The 19,434-nt window shown below is 35.5% G+C and overlaps 1 protein-coding gene across 1 annotated transcript in view; it reads right to left on the bottom strand.

Annotated features, from left to right (window-relative positions):
• Positions 1-1,984: 1,984 nt before the first annotated feature.
• FAM241A (family with sequence similarity 241 member A) overlaps positions 1,985-19,434 on the bottom strand; it is a 43,321-nt gene continuing 25,871 nt past the window's right edge. The window contains exon 2 of the mRNA XM_008992839.5: positions 1,985-7,451. Coding sequence (XP_008991087.1) covers positions 7,206-7,451 — 246 coding nt within the window. The 3' untranslated portion in view covers positions 1,985-7,205. The remainder of the gene's footprint in view (positions 7,452-19,434) is intronic.

Consider the following 19,434-nt stretch of genomic DNA (forward strand, 5'->3'; position numbering starts at 1 on the left):
AGGGCAAAAGCTCTAAGTCATAAGTCAGTTCCAATAGTGCACTGGGGTAGGTCACAGGATATGGTTTAAGTGAGGTCTTCTCTGCCATTGAAAATCTTATTTCAAACATGCTCCAAAAGTCTGAGGATTAAAATCGCTTTGGGAACTTGGGGAGGGTGCCAGAAAGCACAAATCAGAATGCTGGAAAGACTTACCTATGTCTGTGCTTGGACCTGTCCAGGTCCCAAGACATGCCCTAATGATGGTTTGTCTTGATATTTTGTGAGGCCCCACCTGACGGACTTATTAGCTTAAATAGTGGTCTATGCAGTTTATATGTACAAAATGTCATTGACTTCCTACTCCTAGGTTTAAGTACTGAGCTTTCTTGTTAACCATTTTGTTCACCTATTCTTACCAGAGAAAGCCATTTTTGGCTCTTGGACATACTGTTAAGTCAATTAAGCCTTATCATAACTGAAGACTGAATCTCATGGTAGAAGCTAGGCAACCCAATAGACTAAAGGTGTAGGTATTCCCCCAATTTTTAAGCCATCTTAGTCCGTAAGTTTATGATTTAAATTTTTACCAGTCATTTTCATATGGTACTCTGAAGACCAAGGTTTCTGAAAGTGACTCAGATACTACGGAGGGCAGATGCTACATTGTCCTGCTCAAATCCTCCCTTCAGAACTGAAGGATTTATTTTGATAGCTGTTGGGAGTGCTGCTTGATAACCCCTAGCTGTCAGCCCTTCCTGGGAATTGCTTTTTGCAGAAGAGAGCTGTCTGCTCCCGACATAGAATTCTGAGGGACTATCCTAGCTTCAGAGCATCCCATAGAGTTTTGGCCCTGTTGTGACTGTATTGCTTAACCCCTCTGTCCAATCTTGCATCTTTTACTTTCCTCACAGGTGCCAATCCCAGAGCACTTCCTAATAGACTTTCCATGCTGAATTTCTTCAAGTCTGATTTCCAGAGAGCTTTGACCTACAGCAACTCAATCATAGCAGCTCTTTTATCATATAAATGATATCTATGTATCAAAAGACCAATTTATTTAAGTTCATCTCTCCAAAGTAATACCCAGGGGTGTTTTCCTTGTGTAACTGTTTCTTGTTAACCTTTATTTATACACTCCATTTACATACATACTCTTGTGCCCTTTAAGGCAGAAAATATATTAAAAAATTATGACTTAAGGTCCTTCAGAGGTAGCCTTCTGTGAGGGTACCTGGTGCTGTGGCCACATGGAAAAACTAATGACTATTTTTAGAATTTTATACCTAAAAAATGAGAAAAGCATTAACAAAAACAATCATGACAGACCATCAACCATTCAGTAGATGGTACATATTTTCAAATATGGATAATGTCTTTACATATCCTGTTACTCCCAGAAAAATAATATTTTGAAGTTTTTGTCTTAACTATGGTATTAATAAGTACATTGTATGTAAAATTTTCTTAAGCTAAACAACTTAACATTAAAAATATACTATAAACTAACCTCTTATAATACTGGGGGAAACCAATAGCAAAAAAAGAATCCATGGTTTTTTGATACAAGTTACCGTATTCTGTGGTGCTTTGGAAAATTGGCAAGGAAATTTCCAACTAAGTCAATGAAAGATTAAATGATAAACCTTAATAGCTGAAAAGATAATTCTAATTTAATAAACATAAATGACTATGTTTTGGATATTTAGCAGGCTTCTGCACAGCTGATTCGATAATTCTAACTTACACAACAGTCAAGGCAACAGAAAGAAGAAAAATATGGCTTGGAGGCAGAGGTCAGTCTTGATCTTGGTTTCCCACTTCTTCTTTCCTGGAAGCCATATATGTCAGGTCTTGGCATTCTGTTCCAGAAACAGGGATGAGGAAAAAAGATAAACTCTGTTCACCCTCAGGTGTGTTGTTGCTTTGGTCACTCCAAGCCGGATGTGGCAGCCATTAACTGATAAGTAGAACGTGATAGGGAGTCAGAAGTGACACTCAGAATGCAGAGTTGTAAAAGAGTATTATTTATTAGAAAGAATAACAAAGTTTATACATATCATTTGACACATATGTTTGGGCTACTATGACATTGTAATAGTGAATTTCTTCTGGAGCCTAAAATACCAAACTTAGATACTTGAGAATTCCTGCTCGCAAAAAAGTTTGAGTTTTTTTTTAATTAAAATGTAGTAAATAAAAGTCTATTGAAAAATACTGAACAAAGGTGAAGTTTTGGTAGTATCAGTGACCATATGTATTATAAAATATTCTTGTTGTAGAAATAGTGAATCAACCAAACACAACACGGAAAATACATTTTCTCGTAAAATACACAAGTGTATAGTGGCAATACTGTATATGTATCCAAATAACAGCAATATTCTTTTATCAAAAGTGAATAGCTTTGTATATTATAATGCATACATCAATCCATTCTCTCTGTGCACAATAAGTACACTTTTGGAGTCAAAGAACTTCAAAGTACAACAAACTCTAGATCTTTTTTGTTAGTGGTCTATCTGGAGACCATGAGTAGATGAAAAATGGGTTTACTTATTTGATAAATATTTTGAGCACCTATTATGTGCCAGGCATTGTGTTAGGCACTAGCAATGCAATTATAGAATGACAGACATGTTCTCTTCCCTTGTGAAGCCTATTGATTAATGGAAGAAGCTGACAAATAAGCTATTACAATACAGCATGAGAAGCGCTGACCTGGAAAGTACAGGGTTGCACATAGTGAACCAAGCCATAATGAAGAACCAAAACTAGATTTAAAGGAGTCAGAGAAGTTTCTCTGGATGACTCGATGTCTCACTTGAGGCCTTAAGGCTGTGTAGATGTTGGTCAGTCTGGTGGGGAGCACTTAAAGAAGGTAAAGCATGTACAAAGTTCTGGAAGGAAGAAAGCATGTCTCTTTAAAGGAACTAGGGAAAAGTTCAGTATAGTTGAGTCTTGGAAATGGAAAGTGGCAGTATAGAGAGATGAGGTATGCAAAAACCAGTATGTGAAGAACCTTGTACAACACATTAAGGCATAAGGACTTTATCATAATGGAAACAGAAAGCCATTGAAAAGACTTAGGTCAAGGATATCAGAATCAGGTTAGAATAATGCTTTAGAAAGATCTGTAACTACGAAGTGGAAAATGAAGGCAGGGAGGCTAATCAGTATTCTCAGCATGCCAGGTAAGATCATGGCAGAATGGACTAAGTTAGTGATGCCAGGAATGAAGAGAAGTAGAAAGATTAAATACATTTTTAGAAGTAAAATAGGATTTGGTAATTAGTTACATATAGGTACCATAGGAGACAAAGACAAGGATGTCACCTACAACTCTTGCTTGAGCAGTTAGGGAAAGGATGGTGTCATTTGCTGAGATGGCAAAGAGGAATTAAAGATTTGTGCAAACGAATTAAAGAAGGATGCTGAGTTCTTGTTTGGACATGCTGAATCTTGGGTACTATGGGATAACCAAGGGTAAATAAATATTGGGGAAGCAATTGAATGTATGAGTCTTGAATTCTGTACAGTGCTCTGATCTAGAGATGCAGACTGGGGAGTCGTTAGTATGCAAATGGTAACTCTGAAGTCATGGGGGAGTGATGTGAGAACGAGCTGTTGGCCTGAACTCCAACACATACCAAAAATTAAATATTGGGCAGAAAAACAGGACCTGCAAATGACCCCAAATCCACCAATATTCCTGAAGCCTGAAGTTTGTAAATAAGTTTACATTCTTCTTGGCCAAGTCAATTAACAGGCATAAAAGTCTTATTTGATATATATATATTTTTTTGAGACAGAGTTTTGCTCTTGTTGTCCAGGCTGGAGTGCAATGGCGTGATCTTGGCTCACAGCAATCTCCGCCTCCTGGGTTTAAGCGATTCTCCTGCCTCCAAGTGATTCTCCTGCCTCAGCCTCCATGAGTAGCTGGGATTACAGGCATGCATCACCAAACCCTGCTAATTTTTTTTTTTTCAGTAGAGATGGGGTTTCTACATTTTGGTCAGGCTGTTGAACTCCTGACCTCGGGTGATCCACCCGCCTCGGCCTCCCAAAGTATTGGGATTACAGGCGTAAACCACTGCACTCAGCTGTCTTGATTTTTTTCTTGTCCCTTCAATTGTAAAGCCATAAATTGGTAATGAAAGCATTTAAAAAGCTTGCAATTAATAAACTTTGTAAAGTAACTATTAAAACATAATCTACAAACCACATGAACAGCTTTTGACTGCTCAATATCTAGCTTTGACTATTTTGATATTTACTTATACTGTAATTTTTCCTTCGTCATTCTGTAAGTTTCTCCTTTCCTGGTTGCCTAGACAGTCTTCAGTGGATATGCATCTTGGTGACAGCCTGGAGAGATTTTCTGTGGTCAAGCATGATTAAATAGAGATTTGTTGGTCAGCAGATAACCATGGACTGTAATACCCACAAGGAAAAGATCCAGATGCAGTTTTGGATGGGTCGATGAGGATTTATCTCATATGCTTTCTTTTATTTCACAAAATGTGTTCTGTTTTTACGTTCATATCTGTAGGCATAGAAATGGGAATGAGGCCTCTAGGGTGTGCTGATGTATGTTTAACAGCTGGATTTTGAGGGGAAAAAAAAAGATCTGATTTGTAGCATTTACTAATTTTTTTGGTATAAATACTCCCACCATGGCCAATTACAAACTACCAAATTGACAGCACTGAAGGCAGAAAAAAATGTACACAGTTGGCTCTTATAATCCAGTGCAAGCTGGCTCCAGCACACTACTAGACTAAGATTGATCTGCCTGTTGCCAGGAATGGGAAAATACCTTGCACATGATAGCTTAAGGTGTAAGAGAACAGAAGTCTACAAATACAGAGATTTTACTTTAAGAAAAATGGATTTACTCATCTATAGTCAGTTTACTTGTGGACTTTGACCTTTTTCTTTTGAATTAAGGGTTGGCCATATGAGTATGAATTATATAATCTAATAACTTTAGCACTGTAACTTCTATTTCTTTATTCATGAGCAATAACAGTTTCTAAAACTGGCTTGTATTTGAGATTGAAATTATTGAGAATCATTTTCAATCTAATGCCTTATACCATGAACCAAACAAATTACCAGTTTTATTTCAGGGTATTAGCATAATTTGCATTCTAATATATTTCATAAAAGAAAATATTTTATTTCCATTATATGGGCAAAGTTTTTTCCCCATATTAAAGTCAAATATTTGATGGCATATTGCACTAACGAATAATATGTGTAGAAAGAATACCAGCAAAATACCTTATTTTAAAAATATAATTTAATATATACCCCATTAACACCAGTGTGCAGATGCATAGTATTGACAGTATACTAAATAGTTACTATTAAAAATTACTTTTAAAATGTTTTCAACATTAGGTACTGGTGGAACCAGACCTGTTATTTTGTACATCGTATCTTTTATGTGTTCCAAAGGGAAAGTAAAATTTCCAGTAGCTTTAGAAAAAAAGTACTTATATTTTGTGCAGATATACAAAATCTCATGACATCTACTGAAAACCTCACAATTCTACTGTGCACTAATGAAAACACCTTTACAAACAATTTGTACTTATATTGAGTTCATAAAGGTTACTACAAAAATATTGCAAACCCAATAAAAACAATGATATCGTACAAAGTGTTTTGATTTTTAAAAGTCAAATTTTAAAAGGCCTGTATTTATAAAAATGTGCAATAGTTTTTAGTTATGCTGACTAATATTTTTGTTTAGGATTATCTGATTTTAGAAATCTGGGTTAAATGTTTTTCCTTATTTTCTGCTACGGAATGAGAAGACACTGAGAATGCACAGAATTTAAAAACTAAGATTGGGTCAAAGCTTTATACAGTGGAACAGCAAACACTCTACATGTTTTACTTGTTGCCCTACCAAAGATAAAAATGTCCTACTGCCCTAATTTTCTGAAATTTAACTTTAATTCTTAATGATCTTAACTACCTAGGTCCTTTATAGTCTTTGAGATGAAGTGTAAAGATTTTAGGTTCTCCAACAAAACCCAATATATCACTAAAGCCATTCTCCATTTTCAAACAATATTTAAAGAAATACATACTTCAATATAAAACCTCAAAATGCTGAACTAAGATACCTTAACAACATGGCTAGCCATTACTGACTTGGCTTTAGCCTTAGAAAAATATTATTAAAATTGGCTAAGTTCCAAATTTAAGCATTTGGTTGTATACTGTTAATATTGTACTTTCTGATATAGATATCAAAGAAAAATGATTTTTCCTGAAAAACAACAGCAAAATATATATCTTTTTTTAGTGAAAAAATCCATGTCAAGATAGGAAATACATTGTTTTAAAACTTAGAATAATTGTTATGAAAGAACTATAAAATTATAAATTTCTAAAAAAGGTTACACTGAAAATGTCTCTCTAGGAAAAAATATGCAACTTGTTAGACACCAGAAAATATGGCATTACCATAGGGTGCAGTCAACTAGGCTATGAGACTTTAAAAACTCACAAGTAATTAGCACCAAAATTGAAACTTCAAATGATATACTAAAGTAGGTCTAGGTCCAAATGTTACATTAAAAAAGATATATTTAACCCAGGAACTCCCTACCAATAATAAATATATTATTTTCCACCTTTAGAAAACATTCTAGCTTTACTGATTTTCATCACAATATTAAGGTAGTGTATGCTAATTATCATTTAACTTAGTTTAGACTGGGTAGGGACAATCGAAATCCAAATATTTCCCAAATAATATTTGGTGGAGAAGGTGAGTGGGGAGCAGTTTTCTAAGAAAAACTTACTTTTAGCTAGTTTCATCCTTTTCTTCTGAAATATTACTGGAACTCTGTAAGAACTATATTGCTTGATTTGAATTCCACGTCCTGGTGTTTTCCCTGTTCACTTTCTGGTGGTGTTATTTAAAATCTGGCATGGGGATAGAGGTGTATAAAGGGGACAGATATCACAGTAGTGAAACAAGAGTTTTGAATAAGCTAATGTATAATCAAAATATACATTCAACCCTGTTATGATCAAGAGTTTAGTTTTAAATAACATCCATGTATAAATTTACTTACAAAACAGTCAGCACACGATTTGAAAAAAAGGCAAACTTTTTCGGTTGTCAAAAAGTGAAACATATAACTTCTTCAATTACATACATATATGGTTACCAAATGTCAAACAATTCCATTCGACCATGTTTTACTGTTGCACATAAATAATAACAAGGCAAAGAACAGCAACTAGTCCAAGGGCTTGCAGGCCAAGGAACCAGAGCATAACCCAAAAGAAAATGACTATTACTGGTTCCACAATTCGTTCTCCAAAATACATCCTTGTGAAGCCCATGTTGATAAGGTTTTTGTTCAGTTCACCAAAAAGTGTTCCCATTTTTTTGTAGTCATCTTCAACAGGCTCAACAGTGTGGTTTTGTGATTCTTCAACATCCTTAAAAAAGAAGACAAAACATGAACATAACATGAGAAATATGTAAAGGTATTCAAGAACTTTAGTTCTTTATCTTCCAAAGTGCTGAGCATACTCCTGATAATTATTCAATAAGTGCCCGTTAACTTCATACAATGGGAATGTTCTTTTTGATCCTGGAATTGCACAAAAATGCTGCTTAAGTGACGAATCATGTTTGTATTTCTCTTGTGAACAACCACTTCTGCCACCCTCCTGTTTTGTGAGGCAAAACTTGATTAGTCTGTCCTGGTAAGATTCTTTTCAGTCTGTTCCTTTGACACTAAGACTTTAAGGAACCGAGCCTCAGCTGACCAAAGCATGTTTGCAATTACTATTGAGCAATCCTCAGTCACTACTGCTGTGATCTTTGTCTTAGGCTCAGCTAAGCAGCCTTTGGCGTAGTCCCTTGTATAGTTTCCTGTTCATGATACAGATGCCCTAAATGTCTCTTACTAATCTCATCAGGAGAAACAAATAGTTTGAAAATAATACATTTTTTTTTTTTACAATAAGGCCAAAAAAATAGCAAGGAAAAGAAATAGATAGAATTACTGAAACTGAGAAGCTTAAAAAAGGTCCCCATGGAGCTGAAATTCAGACTTTAGAGAACAGGTTACTGCTTACCTGGTGCTGATTTCTCTCAGTTCAGAGGAGGGAGCCTATAAACCTAGGAACCAGGTATCTGAGGAAGAAGCATCCAGGAATTGGAGCTGACATCTCAGGAAAGCACATTGAGATTGGTTCTACAAGTATTGGAAAACTCCCAAATTGCAATCAGCTGATACTACTAGAATGCACTATTTCTGTCAGCGTGAAAAATTGTTGCTAGAGTGAGACTTAACAGGATCAAGAAACCCATCTGAAGGAAACAGCAAATTCCTTCTTCCTTCTCTACCTCTAAAGTGTCACACTGGTCCTTGTTAAAGCACAGACTGCTGGGCCTACTACCAGAGTTTCTGATTCAGTAAGACAGGGGTGAAGCTTGGAGTCTGAGAGTTTGCATTTCTAGGAAGTTTCTAGGTGATGCTTATGATGCTGGTCTGGTTACCATGCTTTTCCCATACCTAGGTAACAATTATTTATGTTAAATTACCTTTGTTAAAATAATTGATATAGATTCTATCTCACCCCAGACCCTAGTACAATCACAAAAGAAAAACTATGTCAGGTAGGTGACATAACTGTAAATATAATTTATTAAATATATATTTTTAGGATTCATGATTCAAATAATTACTGAAATATTTGCTTATAATAGGTACAAGATGGAGAATTTATATATGTTAGAAAAGCCTTTAGATAGGGCTTCACATAGTAAGAAGTATTAAATGCCATTAAGTATGCTTGTATAGGCCAAAGGAAGGCAAAATTAATTACCTTAAGAGGGAGTGTCACAAAAATCACCTGCCACGGAGCCAAGAAATTTGAGGAAGTCTTAAAGCATTCTTCAAACATCTGAATCAAACTTATATTCTTTTAGTAGAAACCAAAGCTTGATCATTTCAGTCATCAGTCAGTAAATAATTAAAAATATTTTTTTCTTATTTAACAAATTAGGGCCATATGAAGCCTTATTTTCTATTATAGGCATAGAGTTTAAAAAACATCTTTAAGGGAAGAGTGCAAAAAATATAACTTTTGTTTAAAACAGAAAGTCAAACAAAATAATTTTCAGTATGACTTTAAGAAGTGGAATTTTCCCATATACTAGTAATTTATGTGCAGTAATGAATACCAAGGGGGACTGATGAAGTAGTAGAAAAATGAGACTCATTGGGGCATAATTGTTGAGCCTGTGTCATGTGTTCAAGCCATATTTACTTATGAGCTATACTTTAAATTATATAAATTTAAAAAATTCCTTTTAGATTTTCACTTCGATCAGAAAAAGAGTCAGAAGAGCAAAATGTTGAGTTATCTAGGGAATTCAAATCCAGGCTGCAACACTTAAAGTAGCTGAGTGACACGACCTTAGCCAAATTACTTCACTTTTCCCAAACTTCAGTTTTCTAATCCATAAAATGATTTATGTGATTCTTGTTTGATACTGATAGTTTTCTCTTAAATTATAATTTGTGATTTTCTTTTAAAAAATGATTTATAAGTTATTTTTTCCTTCACTGATATATTATGAATGGGTCAATTTTATGTTTCTTGTAGTTTGATGTGATCCATAAAATTACACTACATTTAAAAAAAACCCTCGTTCTTGTCTAATATTAAGGCTTTCTTTTCTTTAGGGTAGAACTGGATCCTTGCTTTAGTATGTAATTCTGCTGATTCCTCATCCCTCTCTATTTCTCCAGTGTTTAGTATGTTGATACTGTTTCTGGCCTTTTTTTCTTCATGTTTTATTAAAGTTCTTAAAAAATTTTTTTACTCTTCCTAATTTCTTGTAATCTATGCACTCATTGAATTTTGTTTTTTTTTTTTTTTTTGTTGTTGTTGTTACTGAGGCTTTTTGAGACTTTTTTTCAGTATTTTTGTGGTTTTAGTACAAAGAAAGTACCCTAATTTGGATACAGCAGGTACTCTCTGAAGATTTAAATTCTTTGTAAAATAAATTAAATCTACAAATGCTTGTGTGTGTTTTTTTTTTCCCAGAGGAAGAAGGAGGTGTTGCAACACTTAAATCAAAATAAAGAGTTACTAACACAGGCCAGGTGAGGAAATAGCAATGCTCACATTATCTCAGATCCTGAGAACAGCTGGTGGGATTGAGACTGGAGGCTGAAGACCCAGTAAGGACAAATCTGGGCAAGCTGTGGCTGTTGCAACCTTCTTCTTTTTGTATTATAAATATTTTAAGCACACACAAAGCTAGAGAAAATAGTATAATAAACCTATATACCCATCAACCAGATTCAGTAATTTCTAAAACTTTGCCACCTATGGAAGAACTTCTTAATCTGGGTAATCTAATGAAGAAGAAGAAGAAAAAAGTTTTAAAAAAATCACTAGACTAATGCCTACAAGTAACATATCTTCACAAATGAAGTTCTATAGAAACATCAAATATATCCAGCAATGAATTGGATAGAGGGTTCAAATAACCCTAAAGGAAGACATTTAAGAATGTGGGAAGGGTGTCAGTTTCCAGGCAGGCAAAAGAAAAAAAAAACGTGGAAAGGGAAAATGAGCAATATGCTTCAATCAGTAAGATTATAGTTAATCTCATTACAGTATTTTATGTATCTAGGCTATCCTCTCAAATAACGCAGTTCTAAAGGATACAAAGAGTGGCGTGTTGATAAATGTTTAACAATGGGCTTTGTTGGGGGTTGAGGGAAGCTCTATTTTGTAGTGTTTGCCAATGCTGTTGTGTTTTCCAATTTCTGTAGTATTAGTACTCTCACTTTGGCCAATTTCAAACTATAACAGCCAGCTCACAAAGTTCCTGAAAATTTAACAACTTGCTCTTTGAGGACTGGTAGGAGCCAGCACCAGCACTTCACTGTAGGAATAAGAGATGCTTGAGATAAGTTGAGGTAAAGACCTGCATGGTTGTAGTCGACGAGTTTGATCCTTTCCTTCTGTCAACTGGTGCATTTCTGTTTTGTTTTGTTTTGTTTTTAAGTTTACAAAATTGACAAGCTGGGATAATCAAGTAGAATTAACTTATTACAAATATATAGAAAAATATATTGCAATTGAGTAAATTGTATTAAGAAAGGAATATATTATGACTTGAGTTAGAGATACAATGAATGCATGTGGTGTCAGAAAACTACTACAAGTAACAGCATAATGCTTTTTCTGGATTGTCTCATGCAGCTGTCAAAAGGTCATCCGATTCAATTATTTTTAGAAATTCTTATTTACAATAAAGTTTAAACCATGTGGTTGATTTGTGAGGAAGAGGGATTTCTTGATGCTCCCTAGGTCAGTGAATGACACCACCATCCACCAGATCCAAAGGTCAGACAGAACTCTAAGGCTTTCTTAATCCCCACCCTCTTCCTCTTTCCCACTTCCAGCTCATCACCAAATCCTCTATTTTATATTCTAAATATTTCTTTAAAGTGTATATACTATTCCATCTACTGCTATAATCATAATAGTCTACTAAGATCTCTTGCCTTGACTGCACAAATCCATTAGCTCCTCTATAATGTATATACCACAATGTAGCCACAGTGATTCTTTCCAAGTACAAATTCAATTGTGCCACCTCCATCCTGTTTTTAGGATCAAGGCAAAAATCTTTAACATGATCTATGAGGCCATCCTTACTCTGGAGTCTGGCTTCCGTCAGAATGAGGTCTGTGGCCTCATACTGTCATCAACCTTCCTCTGTTTTTCTATGTCAGCCACATAGGTCTTTCAGCTCCTGCTTGCCACAGGGATTTGCACATGTTGTTTTCTATGCTTAAGAAACTCTTTTCTCTCTCCTTTGCTTAGCTAAGGAATCCTCTTCTTTCGGTCTTAGCTTAAGCTTCAGCTAAGTCTCATAGCATCAGATAATGCTCTTTCAGTGCATTCTAACTCAATGCCAATCAATGTGTTTTTATTTGATTAATATATCTCTAACTGTACTATAAGCTTCAAGAAGTGAGAGCAGTATCTATTTTGGCTGGCCACCGATATCCTGATATGAATATGTAGCAAGAGGCTATGTCCTGGGAATAGTAGCATATAGAAATATCTCAATAAATATATGTTGAATAAACAGGAAGAATGTATCTTTCTGGCAAGTATTAGAGAAGTATTTGATAGATTTTCCGTTTTGTTCCTTTTTTTTTTGCCAAACAAAAGAAGGACACTATTTTCCAAAGTATTATTTACTATAGTAATCTGAAAACAATGTATATATTTTCTTGGGATTAGCAGTATTTCTGTTGTGGATATTAATTAGCATCCAGTCTTCTTTCCTCTTCCCTATTAGAACCTTAAATCCAGCCTTCATTCTTCAGGTGAAGTAAATTCTACCTACTCAGTTCCAGAGATGACAATTCTGAGAGTAATTTTCTCTTTACTAGAGCTGGTTTTGGAGAGTGCATATGATCCACTTTGGAACAATGACTTCTGCATGTCTTTTGAAAAAAATTATTCCTAGCTCTTCTGGAGCTAGTAATTATTCACTTTGGAAAGTGAGCCTTATTTTCTTCTATTTCTCCACATATACTCCTCAAGAGAACTTATACTTAATAGTAGTTTTCTATTGCTGCCATAAAAATTATAAATGTAATGGCTTAAAACAACACAAATGTATTATTTTATATTTCTGTCTATTAGAAGTCATGTCGGCAGGATTGAATTCCTTTCTGGAGGCTCAAGAGAATCTATTTCCGTACTTTTTCCGTTGCTAGAGCTGCCCACATTCCTTGGCTCCTGGACCTCTTCTTTCATCTTCAAAGCCAGCAGTACTGCATCTCTTTGACCATTCTTCAGTAGTTAACATTTTCCTCTGACCACAGTGAGAAAAAGGTTTTTTTTTTTGTTTTTTTTTTAGTTTAGAAACTTTTATAGCAATTTTATACCACAACATTTTTACCATACTTTACAAATGTATTGGTCTGAAATGAATTGAAAAACAAGAAACTAGCTTTTCACCACGTTTTGAGAAACGCTGGTATAATGAACATCTGTATTGTTTACCACCTACATGTAACTGTTGTTAACAAACAGAAATGCTGTATAAAAAGGATTTAAAATTAGGGGCCTTGAAAGTTTTGATTTTAAATTATTTCTTTAACTCTTGTTAAAATAATTTCAACTTTTATTTTAGATACATGGGGTACATATGTAGGTTTGTTACAAGGGTATACTGCATGATGCTGAGGTTTGGTGTATAGATCCCATCACTCGGGTAGTAAGCATAGTACCCAATAGGTAGTTTTTCAACTCATACTCCCCTTTCTTCCTCTTTCTCTAGTAGTCCCCAGTGACTACTGTTGCCATCCATATGTCCATGAGTACCCAACGTTTAGCTCCTGCTTACAAGTGAGAACATGTGGTATTTGGTTTTCTGTTCCTGCATTAATTTGCTTAGGATGGTGGCCTCCATGCTGACTGCTGCAAAGGATATAATTTTGTTCTTTTTTAAGGCTGTGCACTATTTCATGATATATATCACATTTTCTTTATCCAGTCCACCACTGATGAGTACCTAGATTGATTCTGTGTCTTTGCAATTGTGAATAGTACTATGGTGAACAACATATGAGTGCATGTGCCTTTTGGTAAAACTATTTTCCTTGGGAAATACACAGTAATAGAATTGCTGGGTCAAATGATAGCTGTTTGAAGTTCTTTGAAACATCTCCAAACTGCTTTCCATAGTGGCTGAATTAATTTATAATACCATGAACAATGTATAAGCGTTCCCTTTTCTCCATAGCCTCTTCAGCATCTGTTATTTTTTGACTTTTTTTTTTTTTTGAGACAGAGTCTTGCTCTGTCGCCAGGCTGGAGCACAGTGGCGCAGTCTCCACTCACTGCAACCTCCGCCTCCCAGGTTCAAGGGATTCTTCTGCCTCAGCCTCCCAAGTAGCTGGGACTCAGGCGTGTGCCAAATGCCCGGCTAATTTTTATATTTTTAGTAGAGACGGGGTTTCACCATGTTGGCCAGGATGGTCTCGACCTATTGACCTCGTGATCCACCTGCCTCAGCCTCCCAATTTTGACTTTTTAATAACAGACATTCTGACTAGTGTGAGATGGTATCTCATTGCGGTTTTGATTTGCATTTCTCTCATGAGTGACGATGAGCATTTTTTCATATGTTTGTTGGCTACTTGTACGTTTTCCTTTGAGAAGTGTCTGTTTATGTCCTTTGCTTAGTTAAAAGCAGTATTATTTTTTTTTTGCTTATGACTTCAGTTTGTTACAAATTCTGTATATTAGACCTCTGTCAGGTGTATAGTTTGTAGGAATTTTCTCCCATTGTGTAGGTTGTCTGTTTACTCTGTTGATAGTTTCTTTCACTGTGCAGAAACTCTTCACTTCAATTAGGTTCCCCTTGTCAATTTTTGTTCTTCTTGCAATTGCTTTTGGGGCTTAGCCAAAAATTATTTGCCAAGGCTGATGTTGAGAACAGTATTCCCTAGATTTTCTTCTAGGATTTAGGTAGTTTGAGGTCTTACATTTAAATTTTTTGATCTTTGACAAAGCCGACAAAACAAGCAATGGGGAAAGGACTCCCTAATTAATGGTGCTGAGGTTAGCCATATGCAGAAGAATAAAAGTGGATCCCTACCTTTCACCATATACAAGAATTAACTCAAGGCAAATTAAAAGTTCTCTGTATTTAAGAATCCATGTGATTAGGTTTGATCCACCTGGATAATTCCAGATACTCTCCACATCTCAATGTCCTTAAATTTAATCACATCTGCAAAATTCCTTTTGCCATGTAAGAGAACATATTCTCTGGTTCTGAGGATTAAGATGTGGACATCTTTGGAGAGATGATATTATGCCTAGCACAGGATTTTATTATAAAATTATTTCTTTATATATCTATTTTCTGTCACTGGCTTTGAACCCACGAAGGCTATTAAGGGCAAGAAACATGTTTTACAAACTCTATACTAGTACTTTGTGTATTGCACTGTGCCCGGCACATCATACACTCACAATTAGTATTTGTTGAAGGAACAATGGAAATATTCTACAAGAATAACATATTATGCAAAAAAACCCCACACAAATTTAAAACAAACAAAACTTAAATGCAATATCAATACTGATTGATTCTCCCATGAACAAAGTTGTAAATTTTTTCAAATTATTATAAATAAATTCTAGACTAAATTACAGAGTAAGACAGCTACTAGCTAAAATTTACATGCTCAGCATAATTCCTAACCCACTGTGTTTTAACAGCAGACACTAATACGAACAGATGAGCTCTTGGGGCTCCGATTATCTCTCAGGATGTTTGTAATTTTCAGAGTAATATTAGTGGTAGTATTGTTAATGGTTGAGTAGGAAAGCTAACCTGAGTGCCTCCTATGTAACATGCACTGTGTTTTACTTGAATTATCTTGTTTTCTCTTTGCAACAATCTGTAAAGAAGGCACTATTATTTCCCCCCATTTACAGGTAAGGAAACTGTAAAGTTTAAGAGGAATTAAATGTCTAAACATTGACCTATACTTAGTAATTGAAGGATCTATGATGTGAACCCAGATATTCTTACTCCAGGGGCACTACCATTAATCCCCACTCTGTACACCCTCCTGTTACTACTACATTAACAGCTAGCATCTAGTTAAATGCTGGTCAGTTTTCAGAGAAATTTTATGTATTCCACCTCTGAAAAAAAATAAGCTATATAAATACACTTTCACTTTACACAGAATGAATACATTTTACACAACAAAATGAATATCACTGTTTTTTTCCTTTACATCTTTTCTCACAGTTTAAAGAATACCTAAAAGTATTCAAGCAAAAAATTTGCTCAAATTCTTATTTTCATCTTGGACAAAAATTTAAACTAGGTAAAGCTATTTGCAGCAGGTTAGTAAATACCTTTTAAAGAAGTAATGAATTTAGATTCAAATGTGAAAAAAAGACTCAGTAAGAACGAAGAGATATGTAGTTGGCAGAATTGCAGTAAGACAAGAAAACAAACAAACAAAAAAAAAACCTTCCCCACAAACAATAAACAAACCCATAAGACTTCACACATATACGAGTACGAGTGCAGAAATACAGATGGAGCTTTTTTCCTGTTCTAACATTAATCACTTTTGTCTTTGCCAAAATTTATTCTTTGTATGTGAGGTCCTAATGGAAAAACAGTTGTCAAATATATGGTTTCCTTTGTGATTATACAGAGAGGACTGACTATGATATGCACATGAAGGGTGTTCTCAACAAAACAGTGATATTCTTTTTTTGGTCCATGATTAAAGACATACATAAAAATAGAGGGGTGTTCCAATTGATTCAAAATGCTTCTTAACAGATACCCAAAATTAATAATGAGAAATTAAAGGTGAATCCTTAAGTAATCACTGGATTTTTGAGAAGCATCTTCAAAGATAATTAAATCAGAGTATCTTACTTTAGAAATTAGGCATAAGGAGGTTAAGTCCCATAGCCTATTAACAAAAACCAAGGTTTTGGTAGCAAATAGGACAGATTCAAATCCTGCTCTGTCATGTATCAGCTGTGTGACATTGGGCAAATTACTTAACCACTGACTCCCAGTTTCTTCCCATAAAATGGGCATAATAACACCTACTTCATAGAGTTGTTGTGATAATAAGAAAACATAAAAGCTTTTTGAATAAGCACTCAACATATGGTAACTATTACTGTATTTTTGGCAGCATTTATGTCTTGTGATTTTACTTCTATTTTCTATCGTATCATGTTACCTGAGATAATTAACACCTTAGTGATTATCTTTCTCATGATGATTAAGTTCAGTTGTATTTTTTTCAAGTGTTATGACAATTTAATTCTATAGAAATTGAGTTGGGATGTTTTCTATGGAACATCCCTACCCACAGAACAATCTGTGCACATTAATATTGGTAAAACCTGTTTACTCATTTTTAGGAGAGCACAAGCTACATTCTATAAACAGGCTTTTGCTGAGTGAGCAACAATTTAAGATTCACTTACAACTGTCTTTCTGTGTCCAGTATTACATGTTGTTGTATTAATGCATATTACTACATGTGCAATATTGAAAATCTGCTGTTTTTGCCTACATAGTATATATTCCATATATTCTACTTGATTTAACTTTGGGGAAACCATACTTTACCTGTTCTTAGTCCACATGTTGGTTGAAGATATCTCCATTCCCCAGCTCCAGGCCTGCCCAAAAGAACATTTTATTTTTTTGGGGGCGGGTGTCAGACGGTTTACTCATATGAATTATAAAAGCCATTTCAGTATCAAAATCTTTGATGAAATCTGGGGAGTGGCCAGGTTAGCGGCAGATAACGATGATCTGAAGTTCCTTTATCAAACATTTTCTATACTCTTACTTGACCTCTAACTTATTATCTGTCATTCTCACGTCCATTGGTGTCATCTTCTTGTCTTTACTTCTCTCTTTGTCCCATTCATCAAATTGCTCTTGAAAAAAATTAAATGACCTTAGTCCTCTGACTCAAGTCACACACCAGAAAACAGTCACCCTTGGCCAGGCACTATAGCTCACACCTGTAATCTCAGTTACCTGGGAAGCTGAGGCAGGAGAATTGCCTCAACCCAGATGGAGGTTATGTGAGCAGAGACTGCACCACTGCACTGCAGCCTGGGCAACAGAGCAAGACACTATTACAACAGCAACAACAATGACAACAACAAATAACCCTTCCAGGAGCATAATCACATTTGTAAAGAAAAGTCATGTTTGGAGGGAATGTTTAGAGATATATTGACAAACTGCAGAATGCACTGAACCTGTTAGCTACTATAATGGATTTCCCTTTCAGTCTCAAAACATTTCCAGAGGTTGGTAATTTCTTCATTGATTTTTTTCTTAAATAAAATCAATTAACATTCATTATAAAAACTTTAAATCTACAGTAGGGTAAAAATAAAATGTATAAAAACTCCTTTGCACTCACTCCCCTCACTTAGTTCTATTCCATGGAATTAACGATTGTTAACATTTCTTGTTTATCCTTACAGAATTCCATTTATTGGTGAGAATGTGTCATATAAAACACCTTAGCCAGGTGTGATGGCTCCTGCTTGTAAGCACAGCATTTCTGGAGCCAAGGTTGGACAATCGCTTGAGGGCAAAAGTTCAAGACTAGCCTTGGAAAAACAGAGACCCCCATCTCATATGTTTTTTCTTATGCTTTCTCTTGGACATTTCTTTATTATATTTCTTCCTCTTTATATAAAACACTGATTTATCTGTTCATGTGTCATGCCAAATTCAAATGAGAGTGATAGACTCTCTCGTATTGTGGGGCACCTGTTTAACTTAAACTTTGCCCAGTGTCCATGAGGGATTTGCTGACTAATCTTGTCTTGGGATATTGTTTCTCACTTTCTGTTTTCCTTTTTATTTCCTGTTCATCTTCCATCTCCTTTTCATTTTCCTCTTCATCACCTCTCTTTCCACCAGCTTCTCCTCCTCCTTCTCTCCGTTTCTGCTTTCCCTTTCCTTCACCTTCACTGTAATTTCCTTTTGATTATTCTGGATTTTGATCCCAAGGCATAGCTGATTGTTTCTGTATAAAAATATTTGAATGATCAGGGGCTTCTGAAGTATCTGGATCTCTCTCCACGTTAAAAAATTTCTTCTCCCACTTCCTGGACACCATCCTTTCCTGGGCTTCCTTCAAAGTCAGTGGCTGCTCTTTCAAAGCTTTCTTTATTGCTCCTCTTTCCCCTACCGCTTTCTGACCCTGGGCTTTTTGAATCACCTCATTTTCTTTCTTTCTTTTTTTTTGAGATGGAATCTTGCTCTGTTGCCCAGGCTGGCATGCAATGGTATGATCCTGGCTCACTGCAACCTCCGCCTCCAGGGTTCAAGCAATTCTCCTGCCTCAGTCTCCTGAGTAGCTGGGATTACAGGTGCCCACCACCACACCCAGCTAATTTTTGTGTTTTTAGTTGAGACAGGGCTTCACTATGTTGGCCAGGCTGGTCTCAAACTCCTGACCTCAGGTGATCCACCCGCCTTGGCTTCCCAAAGTCCTGGAGTACAGGTGCGAGTCACCACGCCCAGCTGAACATTTGATTTTCTTGGGCGAGTATTTACTTAATGAATGAGTATGTAATGCAACACAGGCCAATGAAAACTCTAGCCAAGACTTTTACTGCAGCTATTTAAAAAAAAACACATACACAAATAAACTGTAGTTAGATAGCTGGTAAGATGTAGGCCATCATATTACTAGGAGGGGAAAGCTTGATAAGAACAAAGCCAACGTAAAGCCAAGAAATAAATAGAGACAGTTTCATTGGATCTAGCTAACATATCTATTTTTGGTCTTTTTCATGACATGAGCCAATAAATACCTATTTTCCAAAA

This window comes from Callithrix jacchus, chromosome 3 (genome assembly GCF_049354715.1).
Source record: "Callithrix jacchus isolate 240 chromosome 3, calJac240_pri, whole genome shotgun sequence".
In the NCBI taxonomy this organism is placed as follows: Eukaryota; Metazoa; Chordata; class Mammalia; order Primates; family Cebidae; genus Callithrix; species Callithrix jacchus.